The sequence below is a fragment of the Triticum aestivum genome, chromosome 3D, assembly GCF_018294505.1.
Source record: "Triticum aestivum cultivar Chinese Spring chromosome 3D, IWGSC CS RefSeq v2.1, whole genome shotgun sequence".
Lineage (NCBI taxonomy): Eukaryota > Viridiplantae > Streptophyta > Magnoliopsida > Poales > Poaceae > Triticum > Triticum aestivum.
The window spans coordinates 609,320,809-609,346,689 of record NC_057802.1 but is presented as its reverse complement, the minus strand read 5'-3'; the positions used below and the strand labels follow the sequence as shown (position 1 = coordinate 609,346,689).

The 25,881-nt window shown below is 46.9% G+C and overlaps 4 protein-coding genes across 5 annotated transcripts; all 4 read right to left on the bottom strand.

Annotated features, from left to right (window-relative positions):
• Nucleotides 1–26: 26 nt before the first annotated feature.
• LOC123080937 (putative disease resistance protein RGA4) lies at nt 27–7,735 on the bottom strand. Of its 2 annotated transcripts, XM_044503887.1 has the most exons (6): nt 7,487–7,735; nt 5,072–5,402; nt 1,535–5,006; nt 1,107–1,154; nt 653–828; nt 27–492 (listed from the first exon to the last, which is right to left on the bottom strand). In XM_044503887.1, exons 2-6 carry the CDS (start codon nt 5,294–5,296, stop codon nt 358–360), a joined length of 4,056 nt encoding a protein of 1,351 aa, XP_044359822.1. In that variant the 5' UTR covers nt 5,297–5,402; nt 7,487–7,735; the 3' UTR covers nt 27–357. The 2 variants fall into 2 exon arrangements, 1 of the variants encoding a protein (XP_044359822.1); XR_006438592.1 differs by lacking the exon at nt 653–828 and having other exon boundaries at nt 901–1,154; nt 1,535–5,402.
• An 8,046-nt stretch (nt 7,736–15,781) lies between these two features.
• LOC123075897 (uncharacterized) lies at nt 15,782–17,272 on the bottom strand. Its single transcript, XM_044498400.1, has 2 exons — nt 16,904–17,272; nt 15,782–16,725 (listed from the first exon to the last, which is right to left on the bottom strand). Exons 1-2 carry the CDS (start codon nt 17,187–17,189, stop codon nt 15,995–15,997), a joined length of 1,017 nt encoding a protein of 338 aa, XP_044354335.1. The 5' UTR covers nt 17,190–17,272; the 3' UTR covers nt 15,782–15,994.
• A 1,843-nt stretch (nt 17,273–19,115) lies between these two features.
• On the bottom strand, nt 19,116–20,594 carry LOC123075896 (uncharacterized). The gene is made up of 2 exons (XM_044498399.1): nt 20,277–20,594; nt 19,116–20,204 (listed from the first exon to the last, which is right to left on the bottom strand). Exons 1-2 carry the CDS (start codon nt 20,539–20,541, stop codon nt 19,483–19,485), a joined length of 987 nt encoding a protein of 328 aa, XP_044354334.1. The 5' UTR covers nt 20,542–20,594; the 3' UTR covers nt 19,116–19,482.
• Nucleotides 20,595–22,857: 2,263 nt separating this feature from the next.
• On the bottom strand, nt 22,858–24,141 carry LOC123075895 (uncharacterized). The gene is made up of 2 exons (XM_044498398.1): nt 23,820–24,141; nt 22,858–23,741 (listed from the first exon to the last, which is right to left on the bottom strand). The coding sequence occupies exons 1-2, from the start codon at nt 24,085–24,087 to the stop codon at nt 23,020–23,022; spliced, it is 990 nt and encodes a 329-aa protein (XP_044354333.1). The 5' UTR covers nt 24,088–24,141; the 3' UTR covers nt 22,858–23,019.
• Between the last annotated feature and the right edge of the window lie 1,740 nt (nt 24,142–25,881).

The window sequence follows — 25,881 nt, the reverse complement described above, 5'->3', positions numbered from 1 at the left end:
GGAAGAAAATATCAGCTACCAAAAAATATTAAACCCCTAATTTTATTACCACATCTTTGGAAACCTAATAATATTATGATAGTTCACCAGAGTATATTCCACTTTTTAACCCCTCAATGTGCCATTGCGACAACCTTACCGCATTCAGAAAAAATGATTCTGGGAAGGGGATTTTTTTTTGTGGGGCTGTAACCTTACACTAGAAGCCCAAAGTCCTTGCCAATATTTCATAGGTGAGCAACATAATTGAATGATACGCTTGTCATGGCCAAATATCAAGGAGGAAACCACTGACAAACAGCACATCGGAGGGGGGCAGAGGTGGAGCTCAGGCCGGCCATCCCCGGCCATGGGTCGTCACAGGAGGCACGTGCCAGAGTTCGACAGGAGACCAGTGACATTCTCACAAATTTCTCCTAGCAAAACAGAAATCATGTAGCATCCCAGCAAATGGATATCTCTTGTAACAGAGATGACGACATGATGGATGCCCTGATGATGCAGAAAAGAAAATAATTAGGCTGCGATGAAAATTGAGCAAATAAAACTAATATTACTCCCTGCATTTGGTTGAGAATTTCAAATATTTTGCCTACTTTCATCGCAATTAAGGATAATATGTACATTTTTTCTGAGAACGTTGTTCAAGCACCTTTTCTCTTTCAGAAAGTAAGACAATAGCTGTACACGTCATGCAGGAATCAATTGCAAGGCTAGCAGGAGGTAAATCCTGGACCAGCAAGTCCAAGATAAAGGAGTTGTATATATACTGAGAATTAGCACACAAATATGAACGTTCCAGGTCAGTTCTATACATACTAGCTCTGACTGAAACAATACTGAAGGAGACGTATAAACGTCATGGCAAACTTATTTGGAACAAGAAATGCAGAGACATACCTAAACCAAGTGTCACGGAATTCTTGCCATAAAGCGCGAAATACTCCAACTTTATCCAGACATGAGTCCTACTCCACCTAGGTTGTGTGTGAGGAAACAGTTCCACCGTAACTCAAAATATATGTATGGGGCATCATCATCTCCTGCCACTGTTTGATAGCTTCACACGGTGATGGTGTCACACACATGTCGGCAGCTCAACTAACCTCTGCAGATGCCATTTATCCATGTCTTGGGCTTCGACAGAATAGGTCCTGGTCACAAATGATGTCATGAGAAAATTTCTAAGTATTAACGTAGCATCAAAGTTTACAATGAAATTAAAGTGTGTGCTGGAGGAACAAAGGATTTACATGAGAAGGACATCTGCTCTGATTTTGGGTTTTGCAGTACTTATTACCATTCATATCAAACAATTAAATGATACTCACTTGTACATGCCTTCGCAACACATGTTTGCTGTTACATGGAAAAACTGAGACACGATTCTTTTAGTTAGGTATCTCGCTAGCTGGAGGGAGCAATAAATCCAGCTCTAGGAGTAGCGGTAGTATATCTGTAAGGAACTAAGAAAAAAAGGGGGGATGTCTGAATTTATTGCTGAAATGCAACAGCTAAAATAGAGGACACTGACCTTGATGATGGGCATCTAGAGTTACCCCCTCGAGGCTGCCTAGGCGTTGCTGCAGGCAAGCAGGGAGTCTCTTCATACCAGGACAGTCATAGACCTTGAGCACTCTGAGAGACGGGTACACTCGCGGGCCATCCGGTAGGGATGACAGGGTCTCGCAGAGCCCGATGGAGAGGCCCTTCAGCGACGGGAACTCTCCCGAGTGAGATTCCACTGACCTCAACCCGCCGCACCGATAAACGCTGATGTGCTTGAGGGATGGGGGAAGATCAAGGGCCCCTGTTAATCCGTCGCAGCCACGTATGTCTATCTCTTCTAAGCATGGGAGCACCTCTGAATATACAGTTGGTGAGCCTTGAACGATAGATGATGCTGATGGTTGTCCCTGCTGCTGCAGCCTCCTGCTGAATATGGACCTGAGCTTCGCGCAATCGCGAATCGTCATCTTCCTCAGGGACGCGGGGAGTCTGAAGACCTCTACCATACTCGTACAGCCATATATCTTGAGAGACTCCAGGCGTGGCAGGAGCTGACTCGAGGATTCTGATGTTGTTGTTGATGGCTCGGCTGCGCATCCAACCAGTTGTTCGCAGGACATAATGTTCAGACTCCTCAAGGATACCAAGCTTTGGAACTCTTTCTCTGGCCAGTGGACAAGTGCGGCACAATCATTGATGCACAAGCGTTGGGGCTGTACAAAGCTTGCACATAGCTCTGTTACGCCTGACTTAAAGCCAATTAACTCCATGTCTGCCAGAGGGAAATCGTGATGTTTCCAATTCTCCATGGCGCTCATCGCTTGTGTCAAACTATTATCAGCCGCTGCTGCCGAGGTTGTTTCCGAGCCTTCACAGTTCTGCAGCTTCAGATTGGTCAGTGAAGTCACATTTCTAGCTATCCACAGGAACATCTCTTCCTCACTGCCCTGCATCTCTAAAACACGTAGCTTTGGTGATTCAGCTTTTATTGTCAGCTTTGGACAAACCTTTTGTTGTCCTGATGATGCTTTGATTTTTCCACAGTGTGCAACATACAACTCCTCAAGCTGAGGAAACATTATCTCTGCTCCTTGAGGTCCTTCGACTGCATCCCATCTCTTAAAGCTCCTCAAGTATCTCAATTCGAGAACCTTCAACATAGGAAATGCTGGCCGTTCCATTCTACCGTAAGATTCTCCAAGCAGTGTTGCTTCTGGTAATGTTGTCAGCTTTGCACAGTCAAGAATATGCAACTTCTCAAGCTGAGGAAATACTGCCTCTTTTCCTTGTTCCATGTTACTTGATTCCCACCATCCCTCCAAACATTCCAGACCTCGAAGTGTAAACTCCTTCAGATTTGGAAAACTGAAGGATGCACCAGAACTGAATAGCCATTGTAGGTCTTTACAATAGGAAAGATGGATTTCAACCATGTTTCGCGACATAGCCATCCATGTTGGAAATGTGGTGCCTCCGTAGGATTCTATCCTTAGAGACTGCAGGCCATCATGAGGCTTGACACACTCAAGCACCCTTGCATCATCCCTAGAACCAATAGTCCATTTTAATGTCAGTTCTCGGAGTTCCTTCTTCTTTCCGAGATTTGCTGCTTTTGCATCTTCTTCTGTCACATTCTCTAGCTGATTTAGCTCTAGCTGACCACCAAGATTTAAATGCTGCAACTCTCCAACATTGCTGCACTCAGAGCTAGTCTGGCCTGCTACAAAACACGTAAGCGTCTGAAGGGACAAGAGTTTCCGGAGGTCACCAGGCATGCTGCTCATCTTTGGACAATCATGACTGTAGAGGTGACGGAGGGCAGTCATATACTTCATTTGTCTTGGAAGCCGACACAGTTCTTGACAGCCAGAGATTTTCAATGTTTGCAGGTTATATAGAATGCTTATATCTTCAGGAAGTGCTTCAAAATCACTTCTTGAGAGATCAAGGTACCTTAGGTGATGAAGATGCTTTGATTTTAAGGGGAATGGACTTCTCCGCGTATGGAGCTGTAGTGCCTTCAAGGTGCTATATTTTGATAAATGCTGCAGTGGGTGTTCCATATAACTATCACACAGAAGTGTCTGAATAGCTGGAGATTTTCTTGCCAGAGAATCATTCAAAACAATTTCTGGTTTTTCACAAGACAAAAGTAAGTGGCGAGCTGTATCTGGAAGCCACTCAATCCGATTTGGTTCCTCGGGTGCAAAACCACATTCATTCTCCATTGTAGACAGCGCAACATCATGCATAAGATCATGGATTTTACATGTACGTTTGTAATAACTACCCCCCACCATGCGTTCATAGGATGTGGCTTTTCCTTGCTTCACATCCACAAAGAATGAACTTGAGGCCAACTCGCTGAAAATCCGGTTGCCAATGGTTTCAGGACTAACTTCTTTGTGGTCCTGGATGAAGCCATGTGCGATCCATAGTTGGATCAGTTTGTCTACATCAATCTCGTAATCCTTGGGGAAAACAGCACAGAAAGCAAAGCACTGCTTCATCTGTGATGACAAGTCATTGTAGCTGAGCTTGAGTATTGGTAAAATTCCAGACTCCTCGGTGCAAATGTTGCTTCTACTTGATATAGCCTTCCATTCTTCTTCACTTGTCTTTGTACGCAGCACAGAGCCCAGCGCTGTTGCGGCCAAAGGAGAGCCACGACATCTCTTCACAATCTCATCAACCATATTAACTAGCACAGCAGGCCTTTCTTCTTCCTTCTGCAAACTGAATGCTCTTGTCTCGATAATTTCCTTTATGAAGTTATCCTCCAAAGCTGCGAGATTATAGGGTTTAACTGTACCCATTATTTTTGCGACTCCTTCATCACGAGTAGTTGTCAGAACCACACTGCCGTTGGCACCATGTGTAAGGCGGTCCTTGAGCTTTTCCCACTTATCACTTTCTCGGTTCCAGACGTCATCCAATACAAGGAGGTACCTATGCCCGCTTAGTACGTCTTGAAGACTATCCAGTGGGCTTTTCTTGGAAGCTGCTGCTTCAACTACATCTTTTTCTAGATGAAATGCAACTATTCTTTTAGCCAGGGAATCCACATCAAAGCTGTCAGAGACACAAACCCAGATCAGCAACTCGAAATGCTTCTGAATTTCAGGTTCATTGTAAATTAGCTGTGCCAAGGTGGTCTTGCCTAGGCCCCCTATTCCAACGATGGGAACGACCGAGAGATCTGCATTGTTGGCTTGACCAAGTAGTGTACCAACAATATTCTTAGTATCTCGGCTTCTCGATCTGCTGATGATTTTCTTCGGATCGAAGATAACATGGTCCATCTGCCTCCACCGCATGGACTCTGGTGCTTGCTGCTGATACTTAAACCCAAAGGCGTTCATCTCAGCCACAAGGACTTCGATGGCCTGCACAATCCTGCACAGCTTCTTCCCCATCCTGTCGCGGAACGAAAAACGATTGTGGGTAGTGAGGAGCTTTACTGCATTGAAGCCAAGCTCGCCATAGTGCCGTTCTTCCTGGCCTAGCGGCGGAGCGCCTCATAGTTGAACTCGTCAAAGACCCCGTTAGCCTCATAGGCCACCCTCTTGACCTCCTCGAGCCAAGCCTTGGCCCCTGCTCTGTGGGACGCAGTCTGCTCGGCGTCATCGATGACGTCCAGGATGGCCGGCAGCTTGCGCTTGAGCACCCTGTGCTGCTCCTCCATGCCCTCCATCACCTGGTACTGGTCAAGCAGATAGCTGGACACCTTGTCCTTCACGATTGAGAGCAATGGCCCGACCACCATGGTGGCCACCAGCTCTGCCATCTGAGCTCGCAACACACAACTGCAGTCCAAGATGGAGGAGAAAAAAATGGTGGTGTAGATTCCTGATCCACTGGAATACTCTATTGCGTATCTTGGTCGCCTGGGTCTGCAAAACATATATACTCAAAGTAAGATTACCAGGATGTTACTATAAATGATGCATTAATAGCATCGCTTGGAATGTAGCGGATTTACTGCCTGTGGATTAAAAGGCTGCATTCAGCTCAAAACCCTGGGTTATCCAGCAAAGTAGAACTGCAAACCAAAGGGGGGTCATGTAACATGGTATCGTAACACATAGGAAAATAGCATGGTGCCTGAGCCCTGAGCTAGTAAATTCCAGAACATCTCCAACTCCAAAGGTAGTTCCTGGGCGTAAATGACACATAACAACCCATGCAGCAAGCAATGCCTTACCTGGTGCCTCACTACAGCTAGCAGTTTGTATCCCTACAGGCATGTGAACAGAACGATGATACCGACACTTGTCTAGTTCTCTGATGGTTCTATACTTTGCATTAACTGCTTTCAGTTCAACATACAAACGAACAGCATACTCCTGGGACACATGTACCTTCTCTGATGTAACAGAGGAACTGTGACACATAGGTAAATAGGGAATAGCATGACACTTGAGGTAGTAAAATTCGAGGATATTCATAGTGAACATACTCCTGGGGCATTAATGCCATGGAACCACAACAACTGCAGCAAGCAATGAAATATGTGGTGCGGTGCCTCATAGCACTTAGCAGCTTGTATCCCTACAGGTATGCGTCTATGTGAACAGAGTGGATGGTACTACTTCTCTGATGGTCCTAGGCCTTTGCACATTAAGTGGTTTCAGTTCAACGGAAAATAGAACAGCATACTGCACATTTCCTTGTATTTGTAAACACTCAAAACCCGGTTCTACAGAAAACATACAAGCTATTATTTCCCTGCATTTAGAGGCTGCATCTAGCTCAAAATCCAGGGTTATCTAGCAAAACAGAAATGCAAACGAAAGGGAGATCATGTAACAACATGGTAACTGTTAAGTCTGTAAGTCTGTAACACATAGGCAAATAGCATGGTGTCCAAGCTAGTAAAGTAAAGAACATCTCCAAAGGTAGTTCCTGGAAATAAATGCAAAATAACAACCAATGCAGCAAGCAATGACTTAGCTGGTGCCTCATTACAGCTAGCAGTTTGATCACTACTTCTCTGATGATTGCAGTTCCATACTTTGCATTAACTGGTTTCAGTTCAACGATACAGTCTGATGGTTGTAGTTCTATACTGGCACTTCTCTGATGGTTGTAGTTCTATACTTTGCATTAACTGGTTTTGGTGAAACGCACAAATGAACAGCGTACGCCTGGGACAAATGAACTGTCTCTGATCTAACAAAGTAATTGCGACACATGTGCAAACAGAAAATAGCATGACACTTGAGCTGGAAAAATTCGAGAATATTCAGAGTGAAGGTACTCCTGGGAGGTGAATGCCATGGAGCCACAACAACTGCCGCAAGCAATGAAATATCTGGTGCCTCATAAAAGGTAGTAGCAGTTTGTAACTTTAAGGGTATGTGTCTGTTCGAACAGAATGGATGGTACTACTGATTCTCTGATGGTCCTAGGTCTTTGCACATTAAGTGGATTCAGACTTTCAGTTCAACGGAAAATAGAACCGCATACTGTGCAATTTGCCTGTATTTGTAAACATTCAGAAACCGGTCCTATAGAAGAAGATACAATACAAGCCATCCCCAGCATACTATACGCCCCTCTGGTTTCAGAACAGTTCCACAGCACTGTGCTTGTAGAAGTTGAGATCGCACAATTGCGTCGTGTGAATAAGAAAAACAAAAGTGTGAGGCTTGGAATCACATGGCAACTAGAATAAAAGGTTACAATTTCATCGCTCTCGAAGCTAGAACATGCCATTAAATGGCCACACTTTCGTAGGGTCCAGGTACAACAAGAGTGACACTAAAATTCTAGTTCAACCATATTCCCAGGCACCAACATATACCAGTGTTAATACGGTTCAATCTGTCTTGATTATTCTGTGAATTCAGTTCATAGAGCCCTTTGTTTTCAGTGAAATGATTTCATGAGAAGATATCGGGATCTCAGTCGCATCTTATCAGTGAATAATTGGTTATGATTGCTTCTGAAGAAAAATGGAAGCAGAGGATAGTACCTTCGCGCACCCAACGGTGAGAACCTTGGCGCTGAACCCGGCGGCCGTCTCGTGCCGAACCCGGCGGCGCTGCCTTGTGGTTGGCCCAGCGCCCGGCTCGCCGACAAGCTCCAGGGGCTAGGTGAGGTCCGGGTGTCGACACTGTCGAGGAGGTCGGAGGCTTGCTCCCTACCCGGCGGCGCCGCGCTCCGATTCGTCCGGCGGCGGGCGGCACGAGATTTTTGGAAGGGGATTTTTGTGTGGGAAGCACCATATCCATCCACGTATGTATATACCAATCAAAAAGAATCTTATCTTAGCCAATGTTTCCAAGCTGATAACATTATTTATTTTGGACCCCTTAGCCAGAGAGAGGGGCATTCGCGAATGATTTCCTCGCAGTTTTCTTAACACATTAAAATTAAAGTCGTTCACATACACGAGCATACACTCATCTCTATGAACACACGCACGTATAGAGCACCTCGAAGAGACTGTGCCGGCATAGCATATTGAGATTTTACGAAGTCATTATAGGTGCCTCACAGTCGATGGAAACGTGTCCTCTCACTGAACGAACATCACCAGAAGTCTGGAATAAACCCAGGAATAACCACGTGAACCCTGGTTTGCTGGAATACCACTGTCCTCCTAAGAGCAACTCTAGCAGACCCCGCATCCGGCTCCGACCCGCAAAATAACCGCCAAAATGCGGGTACGGGCCGGAAAGCCTGCCCGACCAGACCCCGCATCCCGCCCCGGCCCGCAAAATTTTTTAGGGGGCACGGCAAATTCCCGACCCCAACCCGGGAAAACGCGGGTTTCGCCCCCGCGGCTGCGGTGCCATGCATCACAGAGAAGCAGTTAGCGGGAGGGACATTTCAGCCCCGCGCTCTTTTCCCCCTCCTTCCGCCGCCGCCGGCCCTTGCTTCCGCCCACCCGCCGCCGGCGATTCCGGCCATATCTGCGGGCGGAATCGCTCCGCGGGGCCGCCCACACCCTCCCGCGCCGGTCCGCTGCACCGCCCCTCCAGATCCGGCGAGAAGAGCCTCCCCCCGTCGCCGCCGCCGCTGGGGACCGACCACCGACAAGCGCACCCCCCTCGTCGCCGCCCGGGATCACCCGCCACCGGTTAGTCTCTTTTTTGTGATTTTTGCGAGCTGTGTGGTAGATTGACGCGGCGGTGTGCGTGTAGATTGAGTTGACCCCGTGCGAGAAGTTCTTGTTATCCGATTCGGACGACTCGGATGTGGAGACCATGCTTGCGACCTTTCGGCAGCTAACATTAGTCATGGCGCTTGCCGTGAAGGAGCATGAAGACAAGTATACCGGAAGAGGAGACGAGGATCTACTGTCGGGCGTCTGTGCATTCCTCGGAATCGCCATCTTGGGAACGAGATGTTGATGCAAGATTATTTTGCGGAGAATCCTACCTATCCTGCACACCTCTTCCGCAGAAGGTACCGAATGCGCCGATCCCTCTTTGTGAAACTTGTTGAAGCTTGCGAGGCAAATTGCCGGTATTTTACCCAAAGAAGAAATGCCGCGGGCTTAAAGGGATTTAGTGCATATCAAAAAATCTCCGCAGCGATACGGGTGATTGCATATGGCGTTCCGGCTGACTATGCCGATGAGTATCTTCGCATTGGTGAAGATAGCACAATTGAGTCTATGCGTAGATTTGCGAAAGTGATCGTCCGTGTCTTTGGTCCTGAGTATCTTCGGGCACCCAATGAAGATGACACAAAGAAATTGATGGCGGCTAATGAGAGGAGAGGTTGGCCTGGCATGCTAGGTAGCATTGATTGTATGCATTGGAATTGGAAAAATTGCCCCAAGGCTTGGCAAGGAATGTATTGTGGCAAGTCTCGTGATGCAACAATTGTGCTAGAGGCCGTTGCATCCGAGGATTTATGGATTTGGCATTGCTTTTTTGGTATGCCGGGCACTCTCAATGATATCAATGTTTTGCAACACTCTCATTTGTGTTGCTAGGCTTGCTAGTGGTGATGCTCCTGCTTGCAACTACACTATCAATGGGCATGAATACACAAAGGGGTACTATCTTGCAGATGGTATATACCCTCCTTGGTGCATATTTGTCAAGAGCATCAAAGAATCCAAAACAAAAAAAACAATGTGAATTTGCAAGGGTGCAAGAGGCAGCCCGAAAAGACATTGAAAGAGCATTCGGTGTTTTGCAATCTAGGTTTGCCATTGTCCGTGGTCCTGCTCGTTTTTGGGATAAGAAAACCTTGAAGAACATCATGACATGCTGTGTTATTCCGCACAATATGATTCTTGAAAATGAGAGAGGAATGAACTTAGGATTCTTTTACGACAATGTGGGTAGCCGTGTCAAACCAGCAAGAGACCCAAACCGCATTAGAGCTTTTCTTCAGACATACAAGGAGATTGAAAATGCTGACACACACTTTTAACTTCAGGAAGATCTCATTGAGCACCATTGGCAAAGGGCTGGACAGTGACTAATTTTTGTATTCATTTGTATTTGTATTCATGACAAGTGACTAAGTTTTGTATTTGCATTATTTAAGTTTGCTACGGTGATTTGAATAATTAATTGTAATGCGGATGATTATTGTTTTATGTTCGATTGAATAATTCAGTTTGTTTTCGATTGTTGAATTATGTTGGATTTGATTTTTGCGGGCTGATGATATGCGGGATGCAGCGGCGCAAAGAGCAGAGCCCGCATAGCCAACCCATAAAATAACATATTCCACGAATATACCTTTTTACGGATCCGTTTTGGGGTTCTGCATCTGTGCCAGCCCGAGCCGGCCCGCAAAAGCTGTTTTGCGCGAACTGCAAACGCGTTTTGCGGGTCGGCGGGATGCGAGGTCTGCTAGAATTGCTCTAACCAACCAACCACAAGTTGCTTCACGATTCCGTGGCAGTTTTAGTTGAGGGAGTGGGGAGAGGTGGCAGTTTCTTCAGCGACATGGAATTTTCTCCCCGAGAAGGCAAATCTTTGTTTAAAATCTACCGTCGTTTGGTCTTGTTTTACAACTAAAACTGCCAACAAAGATGGTCCGCTTACCATCTCCCCTACAGCGAACATTCGCCCGGTACAATTACCATATTTTTTAAAAAATGGACATGTTTGGTTACCTGCATCTTTTTGCTCCTTGCATACTTGTCCTAGTTAGGCATCAGACAAATAATCATGATCTGCACATCGTTTGATTACATGCATGTAGGCTGGCTGCATTGCGGGATCAAATTTTGCCTAGCGTTTGGTTGCCTGGGTTGGCTGGGCTGATACAAGTACACGGTGTCTGATTGTATACATTGGACATGATTAAGGGTTAACAGCCACATGACACAGTTACATTAGAGTGCCTCGACGACTGTGCTGGATGGTGGTCGCGGCTTCGCGTCCAACGCGACCAGCATTGGCGCGGTCGCCTCCGCAGAGAAAAGGGACGAATAGGAGGGCACTCTTGTATAGGACGAGGAAGAGAAATTCAGTGTGTGTCATGTCGGCGTCAGTGTAGTAAGACGCGGAAGAAAAAGCTGAAAGGAACCACGCGGGCGATGACATCAGTGTAGTAGGACACGGGCGAGGAGGCCGAGAGATTTTTTTAGAAAAGACTAATTAAAAGAGATGGGTATCATTAAAATAGACCACGCATATGCCTATCTTTTTCAGTTAGGCACATGATGAGTAGAGGAATGTATCTCGTACTTTACAAAACTATCCAAACTAAATTGATGCATTAATTGGGATTAATGGCAATGCATGCATTCTTGACCACTAGATAAGTAGTAGCATTGCATACATTGGTGAGTTCCTTTTTAATTCTTGCATGCAAAGATTTAATGTGCCTTGGAATCTCAAAAGGAGATGGAGATGAACCCTTCAAATCGAAAAAATGAAAAAAGTGAGATAAGCCCTATAAACCGAAAAGGAGGGAGTACTGCCCTTTTCTTAACGCGAAACTTAGCATCTTTATTGCTTGAGAGAAAATTTGGTTACAATCAGCCAAGTGGCCGCTTACAAGGAAGGGGGGACATTCGTCGAAGGAAGGATGGACATTCCTCCATCCAACACTCTGACAATACCAACGAAATGGCACATTTAGCACAAAGATCCGCAAGGCCATTAGCATCTCTGGAATCATGTTGAACCCAAAAAGAAGCAAAATTCGAAGTTCTTTGCCTAATTTCATCGAAGATAGGCGTCAACAAGGACTTGGTATTGTGATGGGATGGCCAGAGATTAACGACCTCTAAACAATCGACATCCATGAGCACATGCGAGAACCCTCTAAGTTGAGGGAAAATAACTCCCTCTCGCAATGCGTGCACTTTGGCAATAAACAGATTGGTGACACTAGCAAGGGGCTTTGCACCAGGCCCCCTATGAATGAAAGGTGTGAGCAGATAGTGCCACCCGGTGCTCCCATCTGTGTCATGATGTTGATAGCTCTGTCTGTGTTGATCTTGACCTATCCAATATCAGGTGGACGTCAACACTAACCACACTGAATGCTACAATTATCTCTCGGAATTTCATGCAAAGCCGAATCATGCCTCGCCCGCTTTATTGCCGACATAGGGGCATAACCTTCCTTGTCGTGAGTTCAACAATTTCAGGTATTCCAGATCGATGCATGATGGTAATTATAGCTTGCATCAATCCGACTTGTAAAACATGATGTCAACCACCAGGTCTCTTGACCAAGTATCTGGATGCAAACGTGGAAGCTTCAGACCAAGAACCTCCTTTGCCGCTTCCCAGAAACTTTTTGCATGTGAACAGTGAACTAGAGCATGCATTAGATCCTCCTCTTCTGATTTGCAGAGGTTAGATAAGGATGTTGTTCTGATATGTCTATATCTCATGGTGGCATAACTAGGAATAATCCCCCAAAGTACTCGCTACCAAGAAACCCAATCTTTTGGGATGACCACAAGCTTCCATAGAGTGGTCCATATATGTTTGTTTGACGTTGAAGTTGCCGCTATCGTCCCTTCTATAGAACACGATGCAAATTCTGATTCGCAAGAGCATGATAAGCCGATTTTATAGAATATTCACCAGACCGCTCTAAAGCCCATGCCAAAAAAATCCTTTTCACCGCCTGCCCAAAGTGGGGTATTCAGGATTGCCTCGGCGTTAGGTGCAACAAAATTTCATCTAACTAGATCAACATTCCATCCTCTCGCTTGAGTATCAATAAGATCATGGACGAGCTCAAGAGGGTCATTACCTTGTCGTTCCATTGGCTTAAGAGTTGTCTTCGTAGGAATCCAACGGTCATTCGAAATAGAGATGGTCTTGCCGCTGTGAACACATTTGACAAGCCCCATCTCAAATGTCGAACAACAACCGATGATTTCTTTCCATGTTGCAGATATCAATGAGGGTGCATGGGCCTGCATGAAATCACCTTCAGGGAAGTATTTCCCCTTCACAACTCGTGAGCATAAAGAATCCAAATGGGTTGGAATGCACTAGCTATGTTTACCCAGGAACGCCAAATTGAGTTTATCAAACTCTTTGAACTCCATCCCGCCTTGAACCTTAGGTGTTGTGAGTCTTTCCCATGACAACCAATGTAAGGATCGTCTGTCGATGTAACTGCTTCAAAATCTCACCATGGAAGACGCGAGCGGCCTGCAAACCTTCTTCGTAAGCAGAACATGACATCTTGTAGGCAGGGATGCCCTGTATACCAATTTCAGCAAAAACTCCCCTTCCTGCACATGCAAGATAATGCTCAGCCCAACCCTGCATGGCTGCATGTTGTCCCGACTCCTTTCGCCAAAGTGATCAAATTAAAGGAGCCACTAGTGATCCAACCGACCGCCATCGGCAAGGCAAGATAGTTCAGAGAGAGCCTCAATATGAATCCACAACTCCCGTTTCATAGCTTCCCGGGCTGGTTTGGAGGTATTTGGATTGGAAATATATGGAGCTTTTATCCTTGTTCATAGCTTGTCTTGAGGACTCAGCATACATATGTAGAATCTCATTCAAGTGATTTGTGCTTGTCAACTGAGCACTAAGGAAATTGGGCTATCATCTACAAAGAGTAGATGATTAACCCATGGTAATCAAACACTCACATGAATTGCATGATCAATATGAGCTCCCACACAAAGTTGTTCTTCAGTGAGGTAAACCCCTTGACACAGATAAGAAAAAGAAAGGGAGACATTGGGTCGCTCTGTCGGAGTCCCGGATGGGGTATAGAATGGGCATAGTGTGCCATTCACCCTAACATAGAACCTTACTGACGAAACACACTTCATGATCAAATGCACAAATTTATCACATAAGCGAAACTTAGTGAACATGGCTTCCAAGTAGTGCCAATCGACCCGATCATATGCTTTGAGCATATCTTGTTTCACCGCATAAGTAGCTTTCCTACATTTTTTCCTCTTCTTCATTGCATGTATACTCCCGTACACGCCACCAGGACGTTGTTGGTAATTAAATGTCCTGGTACAAACACGCTTTGCTCAGACCTTATAATCTCATCCATAAGAATCTGAAGTCTGTTAGTGCTAGCTTTGGTTGCAATTTTGAATAGAACCGGATAGAGAGCAATAGGGTATGTATCTTATTTCTTCCTTCATTGCACGAGGAGTACGTGCCCGATCATACATACCCATAGGCCAAAGTGCTAGTAGCATGTATGAGGAGACGACACAGTCATCGAGGACATCATCTTTGCTCTCACCAGTGGAGGAGATGTCTCTGTTAATTATGGGCCGCTTGTTTCGAGCCACAGATTTGGGGGAGTCCTAGAGAGAAGAAGTCTCCTTCTTTACATTGGATTGGTCTGGAGTCTCACACTGCAACATTCAGGTCCAAGCCCAACTACGATTAGTGGTACATTGGCAAGCTCGACAAAGGCTCTAGGGTTCCTGCACCTCTTCGTATCTACCAGCATGTGGTAGGCCAAGTGTGGTGAGAACCACTCATTGCGCTTGAAATTCCAAGACCAAAAATCTTGTTTCCCACTAGTGCATAGAGGAATATTGAGGATCACAATAGCGTCAGATTGCAAGAAAATTTGATGGACTCGACTCCTGTCCCAGTTCCCCATCGTAGCATCAGTGAGATCGTTGACTACCATCTGGGGATTATGCACTAGGGATAACAACGGCCTCATAAGCTCGTCCCTCTGGAGCCCGTTTTGGTCATAGATGTGGGTGGAAGAACCATCCCCAATTCTCCGGATGAGTCCCTAAAAAAATACATCCTACCCTCCGATGATAACTCTCCATACCATCTAACAAAAAATGAAGATAAAGTTGGATGGTGGAAGTTATGGAAAAGTTGATGTTCATTCGAAGTTGCATATGTTCATGTGGTGACTTGCCCATGTTTCACTTCCTTCGGAGAATGTACGCCTACGCAGAAGTACGAGTGCGTCAAGTTCCTGCTCGCTCTGTGGTGCTGAAGATTCCTGGTGATAATCCCTTGTTGAGTTTTCTATGGCGCGTTGTGTTTGGGTATTGTCCGATAAGCAACCTTTGGAGCTTGTGATGTTGACCACCGAAGTAAACCCAAAGGCATGCCTTTTCACCATGTTTGTTACTCTTCCACATGCACAACTTACACGCATAATGATCACGCTTTGGGTGATTTGGATGGCACGGGGGAAAGCGATCCACGAGGGCATTCTTCAAAATTGAGGGCATTCTTCAGAGCCCCTTTTCCAGCCATAAGTTTGTTAAACGATACATATTGGAGCTGGAAGGATTGCGGTCCATCAGAGCACCGAGGCTATCTGTGATGTTGGTCCAACCTGCTAGTTCTAGTGTTTGGCAATTCCCTCCGTCCGACATGGCGTTGGAGCATCAACTTTGGTTCTTTCGGAAGTGAAGGATCCAGTCACTTTGGAAGTGTTGGCTTGTCGCGAGGGTCTTGCCCCTGCCATGGACCTTTATATTCAGAATGTGCAAGTTGCCTCGGATTGTCTTAATGTCATCAACGACATTGCAGCAAGGGTGGGAGCGAAATATGAAGCGGCCACCAAGGAAATAACAACTCTTAGGTCTTTTCTTTACCTCGGCAACTTTGTTCATGAAAAAAGAGACTCTAATTATGAAGCCCACGACCTAGCTAGGTTTGCATCATCTTTAGATGAAGGTAGACATACGTGGCTTGGTCAGCCGTACGATCCTATTTGTACTCCCTTGATCATTTGTTTTTTTTTGCGATGGTATTCCCTTGATCATTAATCAATAAAGCCTAGAGTGTTGTGCAAAAAAGGCAAAGGCTCAAGGTTATCGCAAAACAAAACAAAAAAGGCAAGGCTCAAGGTAGTATGTAAGAACAATGATTTTTTTTCTTCTTCTTAAAAAATGTTAAGTTACTAACATGGTATACACTTTGCTTCAATTATTGACTTGAAACTTATTTCACAACCTTAATCGTGTGAGATTCACGCATATATACTCCACAACAGCATGATGGAGATGATTGCACTCCCTTACGGTTGATATTTGTTTATTTCTCGTGTAGATCCATGAACCAATGGTTTATGAGGCGAACGTCTCGATGGCGGCGTCACCATTACGGTGGAACCGGGAGACGGTGCAGTCTGTGGAGAAGAGGCTGGCCGAGAGGTACTTGGGCGCGCCGCCCATTATGGGCATCTTGGCCGTGACATTGACCTTGCTGATGTAGTTTGAGTGGTAGGTCTGGCCGAGCACGCCGTCCACCGCATTCGTAAGGGTGTGGAACTTGAACCCGAGATCGAGGTGCACGAGGCTATCCTTCTCGGTCTTCCCGTAGTTGTGGATCCGGGAGTCCTCGTCAGTGATGGGCACGGCATTGGCGGATATGCTGAACACGCCGTCGAGCTCCACGACGACGGTGTTCACCGTGTCGGTGCGAGTGACGGAGAGTCCCGGCATGGCCCTAGAGACCCATTGGGCATTCTTGCCGGCCTCCACCTCCACGGGCACCCCGTCGAGGGTGATCTGAACATGGTCCTCCTCCTCGTCCCACTCGACGACCTTCTTGGCACCTACGTAGAGACGGTGGTCGGCGCCGCCATGGACGAAGGTGACACCGAGGGCCTGCACCCACGTGAAGTCACGCTTCATATCGGGGTTGTGGTTGCCAATGAAGTGTGCGTTGATGTGGAGGTCCTTGTCGGAGACGATGCAGAATTCCTGGTCCTTCTTGCCGTGGAAGTAGAAGGTGTTGCCGTCGCCGCCCGTGAAGCGTGGGTCCCCGCACGACGTGCCCGGGAACATGTCGCACACTGCATGATATGCCGTAGTTTCGTTAGATTCATCTGGTAGTCTATTATTGATGCAGCAGACATTATTAGCATGTTCTTCCTTCTGTCTATAGATTTGGGTTAAATGGAATATATAGAAATGAAGACTTGAAACGATTGGAATTTGGAACCGAAAGGAGAAAAAGAGCGTAGAACTTACTGCAGAAGGTCATGCAGTACTCGCAGAAGGCGAGGCACTTGTTGGGGCAGGTCTTGGGGCAGGAGACGACGCAGGGCGGGCCGCGGTTGTCGGTGCAGGCCACCTCGTACTTGCGCTTGTTGTTCTTGGCGAACGTCACCGTCTCGAACTTGCCCGGCGGCATCTTGGCGCCTTTCTTCCCCGGCCCGCCCACCCTCGGCTGCACGGGCTGCGCCGACGCCACCGCCAGCGTCACCGCCAGAGCGATGACCACCAGGCACCAGGCTGCCTGCCGCCTCCCCGCCATCGTCGCCGACGAGAGCTAGCTAGCTAAATGTAGCCAAGTGTATGCTGGGTGAATCTATGGGTGGGTGGATAATGGACGATGTGTGTGGGTGGGATCTGTGTACATTGTAGGTGGAGCAGAGGGATTCTTATATTGGAGATGGAAGGGTGCGACTTTGGGGCCGGGATGGCCGGAGTTAGCCGGAAGTGCAGTGAAGTGGAGGTGAAGTGGCGTAGGGGGAGACAAAGGTGGTGACCGACAACACAGCTACGTTAATTTATTTCCTTACAAAAAATAACACGTTATCGGTTGACTTTCTTTTGTGCATGTTACCATGCGTGCACTGGGTTTCAAGCATCGTCCCTGGCGTACAGTAGGCGTTGACCGGCTGGCTACAAACCCACATGAAATAGCTAGGGTCTGCTGCTTTCCAGCTGCATGCATGCATGTGGATTCATCGAGAAATTAAAAAATCACGTACGGTGCAAGCTAGCGCGGCCGAGCTACGTTACGATCGACCTAGTGGCGTACGCTTGCATGCTGTTCTAGCCAGCTTGTTGCTCCCGCTCTCTCCGGCCGGCCTCGAAGACCAGGGCCCAACTTACAGCTAGCTGTTTGTAAGTCGACTCAACGTGCCGGCCCGCGCCAGTTGCGACCTCCGTCGACGGCCTCGGGTCAGCTGCATGCCTGCAACGACGAGATCCAAGGTCAAACCCCATTGAAACCACCTTCTTCTAAACAATCTGCTTGGTTTATTTTCTTTAAGAAAAGACACCAAGAAACATCTTAGATCTGATATAAATATCAAGAAAACAATAGACAGTATAATGGACAGATTACTAGACACAGAACGACCAGTAAAAAACAAAACTACATTGAAAATCACACTAGTATTGTTCTTCCTTTGATTGTGCGCCTAAAATTGCACCGAACCAGCAGTAAAGGAAAGAGACACCTACAAACGCCTTCGTCATACCACACTTTGAAGATGACAATAGACACTCGCCTTGCCCCTTGAGATGCGATCAAGAAATCGCTAAAGCAACTTCGGCTGGAGTATCACCACGCGCAATACAAGATTGCAATCCATTACCACCATTTCAGATGTTAGAGAAACCGGACCATGTCGGAGAACAACCGAAAGAAGATGGCGTAGTCGCTGCACAAATAGCCAACCAATAGCTCTCCTTGAAAGACACACCAATTCTCACAGGCTCTACATCGACGGTGGATCAGACGTCGTTGAGATAGGGAGGGACTAGAGAGACCTTATTAACACGTCATTGAGATAGAGAGGGCTGACATTGTCAATGTTGCTAGGGAAACAAAAGGCGAATGGAAATAAAATGAGATGGATGGGTCCCAACACCTCTTGCCACCGCCGAGGCCCTCGGATGGGAAGAGGAGGGGTACCAAGGCAATTGCATGTAGGAAAGCTTTGGCGATGAATACACATGTGCTCTTGACTTCGGAAAGGAACAGAGAGAGCGGCGTTGTTGTAATGCAAAACTGGGAAGAATCAGCTTGCTTTAATGATTGATAATGTTTTGGGGGAAACCCATAGAGACCACATGTGCAACACAAGAACACACTCTATCTTCTTTCTTGTATGCGAATTGGGCCTAGTGTATAGGTGGGCTGGAGTTAGTCACTCTTTTCTTTCACCACAACGTACCTAGGCCTAACGTGCGTGTACTGGGCCGGAATCGAATCTAAATTTAGGTTCAACCGGAGTCTAGCCCATTGTTGATGGAACCATGGCTCATACCCAGTCTTCCTATGACTTCATATGAAATGCAATTTCTGTAAATTCCCTCTTTTCAAATGCATCTTGAATTTTAACAAATTGGTGAATTTTGGATAACCATCCGCAAATGGAGACAGAGAGACAAAATGGAGTTATCACCAAAGTAATATGTCTCTCCATCACAACACTCATGGAGTCACTAGAAATAATGGGCTTCATCTTTACTACTCAAATTAATTACAATTATAACAAGTTCATTGAACAGCAAACTGTCATATATAGTTATATAGTCCTATGACACTTGCAAAGCTAATTGAGAGATTCAGCATTCTCGACTCATGAATTGTTACTACTCGATGGAGAGATCCAACATTCCCATGACATAAGCAATAGGAAAGCACCATTACAATTTGCATCGTGAATGTTTATCTTTTTCCTTGGAAGGTTGTTCATTTTTGGCACAAACAATGCTACACATTACATTTGTCACATATTATTTTATTTCTGGGCCAATATCCATCATTGGTAGGCCCATTACATCAGAGTGATGTTGTCTTGATAAATAGTTTAGTTGGCCCTGGTGGTGACCATGGAGATGCCAGCGTTATGACCGAACCTAGCAACCTTGCAGTCGGTGGCGAAGATGTCGGAGGAGACGTAGCTGGCTACGCCACCCATCACAGGCATGCTGGCGCTCACGCTGAGCTTGTTGATGTAGTCAGAGCGGTAGGTCTGGCCGAGGACACCGTGAACATCGTTGGTGAGGTCGAAAAACTTGAACCCGATGTCCAAATGTGCGAGTGTGTCGTCGTCCGTCACACCATAGTTGTGGACGCGGGAGTCCTCCTCTGTAATGGGCACCACCTTAGCCATGATGTCGAACACACCCTTAAGTTGGACCCTCACGCCATTGGTGACGGTGGTCCTCATGACTGTGAGGCCAGGAACGTTGGTGGACTGCCATTTTGCGCCAATATCAGCATTAATGTTGATCGATTCCCCGTCGAAGGTCAACTCGAGGCGGTCGACATCGTTGTTCCACTTGGTGGTCTTCTGGGCACCCATGTAGAGGCGGTGGTCAGCGAAGCGGATGCCCAGAGCCTGGATCCATGTGAAGTCACGGCTCATGGTGGGGTTGCGCTTGCCGATGAAGTGAGCGTTGATGTGGAGGTCAGCATCGGAGAGGACACAGAAGTCCTGGTCCTTCTTGCCATGGAAGTAGAAGTTGTTGCCGTCGGCCCCCGTGAAGCGGGGGTCACCGCAGGATACACCAGGGTAGAAGTCACACACTTATACAAAAAGTTAACTAATTAATTGAAGCACCCGAATTAACTAGTTTGTGTGTAAGATAATATTCTTACAGCAGTAGGTCTTGCAGCCTGGGCACATGACGATGCACTCGTTGGGGCAGCGGCTGTCGCAGGTGGCGACGCAGGGGCTGTAACCGTCCTTGGGGTTGTCGCAGGAGAGCACCTGCTTCCTCTTCCCGAATCGCCCAGGGGTGATCATGTGGGAGTTCTTCGGCAGTGGGGGACGAGGCTGCGCTGCGGCCGACACGGCGGCGCACAGCACCACCAGCACGGCCGCCGCGGCCACCACTCCCATGGAGAAAGACCCCCTGGCCATTGCTACCTTCCTGAGCTAGCTAGCTTAGATGATCAGTGTGGCTAGTGGGTAGCTAGCGGTGAGATTGATGAGATGTATCGCTGTGTTGCATGGGAATTTATAGGACGTGGCAGGGAGGGAAAGAAAGATGCTGATCAGTGTTGCGCGGATCCCAATGCATGATATGCATGTGAGGGATCGACCCTGGGACGCACGTAAAGCGGCAGGCATCGCGTAGCATCGCATCCATCATGAGATCCAGCGCGTACGTAGGTAATTAGATTCTTCTACAAATTTTACATTTCGTTGTTGCATGGAAGCACCACAGGAAGAGACATCACCAAAAAAATTGTGAAAGTTGAACCTATACAATTTTGCATCTAGATAGAACACTCGAGCATGTTTACGCCCGAACAAATTTCATTTGTTTTTCTCGTTGCGAGTATTTTCATTGAATGTACTGTTCTTGCGAGTGCATGTCACATCGGGAGTAGAATTCAGTATCCAATTAAACATATTCGATTGTTACCCCCATTGAATAATATAAGACGGCCCTGACCATAAAGTAAATCACAAAATTTAGATGATGGGCAGAAACTCGTTCTTCTAAAAATTGGTGACAAAATATTTGCTAGGTGTGAAGGCAAAAAAATGTATGGATTACACATCACATAATTTATCGTGCAATTTCCTTTTTTCTATTTTTTACATCTCTTAGATGGTCTTTTGTGTAAGTTCACATCACCGCTGAATATATCCAGTCTCGTCCATTTGTTTTGCTGCATATCTGTTTTCGGTGATAGTTTCAGTTTTTCAAATACAAATCATCCGGATGAGACTAGGTATATTTAACGAACAATGTGATGTCCTCCATGAGCTTTTGCTGAATATATTCTCTCGTCCATTTGTTGTGTCACGATGATGTCATCTTCTCCGAGTTGTCACATAGACTTCTTAGAAACCGGACCATCTCCGAAGAAAAGTCTAGGTTTTTTTTATGGGAAGGCAAACTTTATTAATCATATGACCGTTACATCATCTGCTAACAGTTTAACAATGAACTCCGGCGGGGCATCAACCCAAAAAGATGGATTTTTATCACGTCCCCATCTAGCTAATTCATGAGCTACAAAATTTGACTCTCTAATACAATGCTCAATAGTCACCTTCCCAAAATCTTGTAAAATACTTCGACAATCATCAAGCAACCGGCGCCGCAACCATAGAATAGCCTTCATTGAAGTTCATGGCATCAATAACTGTACTATTGTCCGATCTGACCACTAGGTTAGAACACCCAGTATTCCTTGCCAGTTTCAATCCTTCCGCTAAAGCAGCTGCTTCTACCGAAAACACATCAGCTACATGCTCCAACCTTGCCGTAGATGCCGTTATAAATTTCCCCCGATGATCATGGATTACAGCTCCGCACGACCCTACATAATCGCCCTCGAAAAAGGATGTGTCCACATTTAAGATTTTCTGTCTAGAAAGAAAGCGCGGCAACTTGTTTACTTTTGGTACAATCTTTACCTCCGCCGCACGCGCAAAATTCGGAGCCAGGGCAATAACAGCCGGTGCAGTTCTCTCAGGTGATAATATGTCCTCAGCTCGGACAAGTTGCCTCCGTTGCCACCATAGATACCAGCACATCGTCGTAATAAGTTCCGGTAGCTCAACCGGACCAGCAAAGAAGAGAGAATGGGTCAGATTTTGAGGTGAAGTGATAACCGTTGACTCATCCGTTGGCCATTGAAAAACTTCTACACTAACTTATACCATTGCATGAAAATGACAAAAATTGGTCCGGTTTCCTAAACAATTTTTTTCAGGCCTAAGTGTCATGGGCATATGTCGTTGGATCTCTTTATCACATCATGGAGTCACTGGAAACAATTGACTTCATCTTTACTTCTACACATAATAATTACAATTATAACAAGTTAATTAAGCACGACCCATGCCCATGACACTTAGGCCTTGTCCAATGCAAAGTGCATAGTAAAATAAACCGAGCTTTCTGAAGAAACAATGCTTATCTCTATAGGAGAGGAGCCTAATTAAGCATCTACCCTCTACAAATAAAGTTCGAAGAAAAAATGGTTTATTTCTCAAAAACCTCCCTGAAATACCTTACATTGTACATGGCCTTACAATGCTCGACGGAGACATTCAACATTCTTGACTCGTGTATTGTTATTATTCAGTAACAGAACTAGAATAGGGGAACCCTAAAAAAGGAACTAGAATAGGGCAGGAGAACAACTATAGAGCAATCTGCCCATCGCATCACATATTATAACATAAAAATGAACAGATAGGAAAGCACCATTATAATTTGCAGCTTCAAAGTTCATTTCATTTTTCCTTGGAAGGTTGTTGATTTTTGGTACAAAACAATGTTAAAAATTGTACTTGTCACATATTATTTTATTTGTGGGCCTATATCCATCATCAGTAGGCCAATTACATCAGAGTGATGTTGTCTTGAGAAATAGTTTAGTTCGCCGCGGTGGTGACCATGGAGATGCCGGCGCTACGACCAAACCTAGCGACCTTGCAGTCAGCGGCGAAGATGTCAGAGGATATGTAGCTGGCTATGCCACCCATCACAGGCATGCTGGCGCTCACGCTCAACTTGTTGATGTAGTCAGAGCGGTAGGTTTGGCCGAGGACACCGTGAACATCGCCGGTGAGGTCGTAGAACTTGAACCCGATGTCCAGATGCGCGAGGCTGTCGTCCTCCGTCATGCCGTAGTTGTGGACGCGTGAGTCTTCCTTCGTGATGGGCACCACCTTAGCCATTATGTCGAACACACCCTTAAGCTGGACGCTCAAGCCATTGGTCACGGTGGTTCTCGTGACGGTCAGGCCAGGCATGGCAGTGGACTGCCATTTTGCCCCGATGTCTGCAGCGATGTTGATCGATTCTCCATCGAAGGTCAACTCGAGGCGGTCGACGTCGTTGTTCCACTTGGTGGTCTTCTGGGCACCCATGTAAAGGCGGTGGTCGGCGAAGCGGATGCCCAGAGCCTGGATCCATGTGAAGTCACGGCTCATAGTGGGGTTGCGCTTGCCGATGAAGTGAGCGTTGATGTGGAGGTCAGCATCGGAGAGGACACAGAAGTCCTGGTCCTTCTTACCATGGAAGTAGAAGTTGTTGCCGTCGGCCCCCGTGAAGCGGGGGTCACCGCAGGAGACACCAGGGTAGAAGTCGCACACTTGAACAAAAAGTTAACTAATTAATTGATGCACCTCAATTAATTAACTAATCTATGCAGGCACATTAGTATGCTTACGGCAGTAGGTCTTGCAGCCTGGGCACATGACGATGCACTCGTTGGGGCAGCGGCTGTCGCAGGTGGCGACGCAGGGGCTGTAACCGTCCTTTGGTTCGTCGCAGGTGAGCACCTGCTTCCTCCTCCCGAACCGCCCAGGGGTGATCATGCGGGAATTCTTCGGCAGTGGGGGGCGAGGCTGCGCGGCGGTCGACACGGCGGCGCACAGCACCACCAGCACGGCAGCGGCGGCCACCACTCCCATGGAGAAAGCCCCCCTCCTGGCCATTGCTACCTGCCTGAGCTTATGTAAGTTCAATAAGTGTGGCGCGGCTAGTGGGTAGCTAGCCGTGAGTTTGATGAGATGCATGGCTCTGTTGCATGGGGATTTATAGGACGTGGCATGGAGGAAAGATTCTCAGCCTCTCAGGTGTTGCTCGCATCCCTATGCATTGCGTGCATGTGGGTATAGCATCTGTGTGGGAGATCGAGCCTGGGAGAGACGTACGTAAAGCGGCTGGCATCGCTTAGCATCTCACCCATCAGGAGATCGAGCGCGTCTACAACTTTCATATTCTGATGTATAGCATGGAATGGAAGCACCAGAGGAGAAAGCACCAAATTAATATATATGTAATTATATTCGTCTACAAATTTAATATTTTGATGATGCAGCGTGTAAGCACTGTATGAAGAAGAGTAGAATGCACTGGATATCTTTCAAATACACAGAACACGGCATGCAATCCGATGGATCTACCTTTGCCGGTCTGATTATTAAGGTAGATGGAGATGATAGGAGTTCTAGCAATTATCACTGGGAAATTCACTTATGATGATGAAATTTGCGGAGCAGTCAAAAACTTGTATGAGAAGCAGGAAATAATAGCTATCTAGGCCAAAGTGATGTTAATAAAAAAAACATGAATTTGCAGCATTGTAGATTCAATTATGTCAAAGGAAACATGCATAATAACCACGTGACCTCCTTAAATAAAGAGTAACTTCACCATGTTGAGCCCTGTACAAAGTGCTTCTCCGAAATGTTGCTTGGTACAGAAGAAATGCTTTGCATTTACACGTAATGTTTTTTAATGAGTAGTTTGGAAACTTATATTCGTGCAAGGATTTTTGTGGTACTGCATACAAAATGACATTGGCAGCGAAAAGAAAACCTAAAATGAAGTCCATTTTTGGGCATCTGGTTTTGCATTCTGTGTAACTCTCAAAATTGCATTGCAATAGTATCTTAAAAATATCATCTCAAGACATTTTTATACCCCATTGATTGAATATTGCAAGGAAAATATTTATAAATTGTAAAGACTAAATGATTTTTTTCTTGTTTATTTTCTCTCTTCCATATGCACTTATTCATTAGGACTACATTCAAAATATTCCTCATACATTGGTCAATTTTATTGGAACCTCCTCCCGACTCCTCCCGTGTCGCCCCTGCGCGGCGACCGGGGGGAACCCTAGCGCCGCCGCGTCCTCGTCCCTCCCCCGACCTCTCCTCCTCGCCGCCACCAGGCAAAGCCCGGTCAGCGTCGGCGGCGGCGGGATCTCTTCTCCCACGACTCGCTGGATCAGGCGTGGGCGGATCGTGGAGGTTGTTGGCGGCACGCTGGAGGCAGGGCGCGCCGGCGCGAGCTTGGGGGCGACGGCAAGGCTCACACTCGCGGTTTCCCCTGGTGTGCGTGGGAGTCCGCTCGGGGTGCGCGGCGGTGGCCCTCGGCAAGCGGTGGCAGGCGCTGGGCTCTCGGCGGCGCTCCGGCGTGTGCAGGCGGCGGCGCTCCGGCGTGCGCGGTCGGCGGCTCCGTCTCTGACCCGGACGGCACGTTGGATGGCGGTGGCCCGGCGTGCCCGGCGATCTGGATGCGGTGGTGCCGGCGGCTCGCTGATCTGCCGGTGCTCCAGGGTTCTGCCTGGTCGTGCTGGTGGTGAGGGCGGCCCGTGCACGAGAGTTGGATCCCTTCGAACTGATCTGGGTGAAAACTTGCCTTCGGCGTCTGCTAAGGCCAGCGGTGGCGGCGCTATCTGCGTCGTTCCCTTCTTGAAGGCATCGCCGTGGAGAAGTTCA

Bases quoted from the DNA above. Each gene is read 5' to 3' on its own strand.
- LOC123075895 (XM_044498398.1), bottom strand. From the start codon at position 24,087: ATGGCCAGGAGGGGGGCTTTCTCCATGGGAGTGGTGGCCGCCGCTGCC. The intron at 23,742-23,819 runs GTAAGCATACTA...TTTTTGTTCAAG, and splicing joins AGGCTGCAAGACCTACTGCC to TGTGCGACTTCTACCCTGGT.
- LOC123075896 (XM_044498399.1), bottom strand. From the start codon at position 20,541: ATGGCCAGGGGGTCTTTCTCCATGGGAGTGGTGGCCGCGGCGGCCGTG. The intron at 20,205-20,276 runs GTAAGAATATTA...TTTTTGTATAAG, and splicing joins AGGCTGCAAGACCTACTGCT to TGTGTGACTTCTACCCTGGT.
- LOC123080937 (XM_044503887.1), bottom strand. From the start codon at position 5,296: ATGGCAGAGCTGGTGGCCACCATGGTGGTCGGGCCATTGCTCTCAATC. The intron at 5,007-5,071 runs GTGGCCTATGAG...CCGCTAGGCCAG, and splicing joins GGCTCGAGGAGGTCAAGAGG to GAAGAACGGCACTATGGCGA. The intron at 493-652 runs GTGCTTGAACAA...CTGCATCATCAG, and splicing joins TACTTTCTGAAAGAGAAAAG to GGCATCCATCATGTCGTCAT.
- LOC123075897 (XM_044498400.1), bottom strand. From the start codon at position 17,189: ATGGCGGGGAGGCGGCAGGCAGCCTGGTGCCTGGTGGTCATCGCTCTG. The intron at 16,726-16,903 runs GTAAGTTCTACG...CATATCATGCAG, and splicing joins GTACTGCATGACCTTCTGCA to TGTGCGACATGTTCCCGGGC.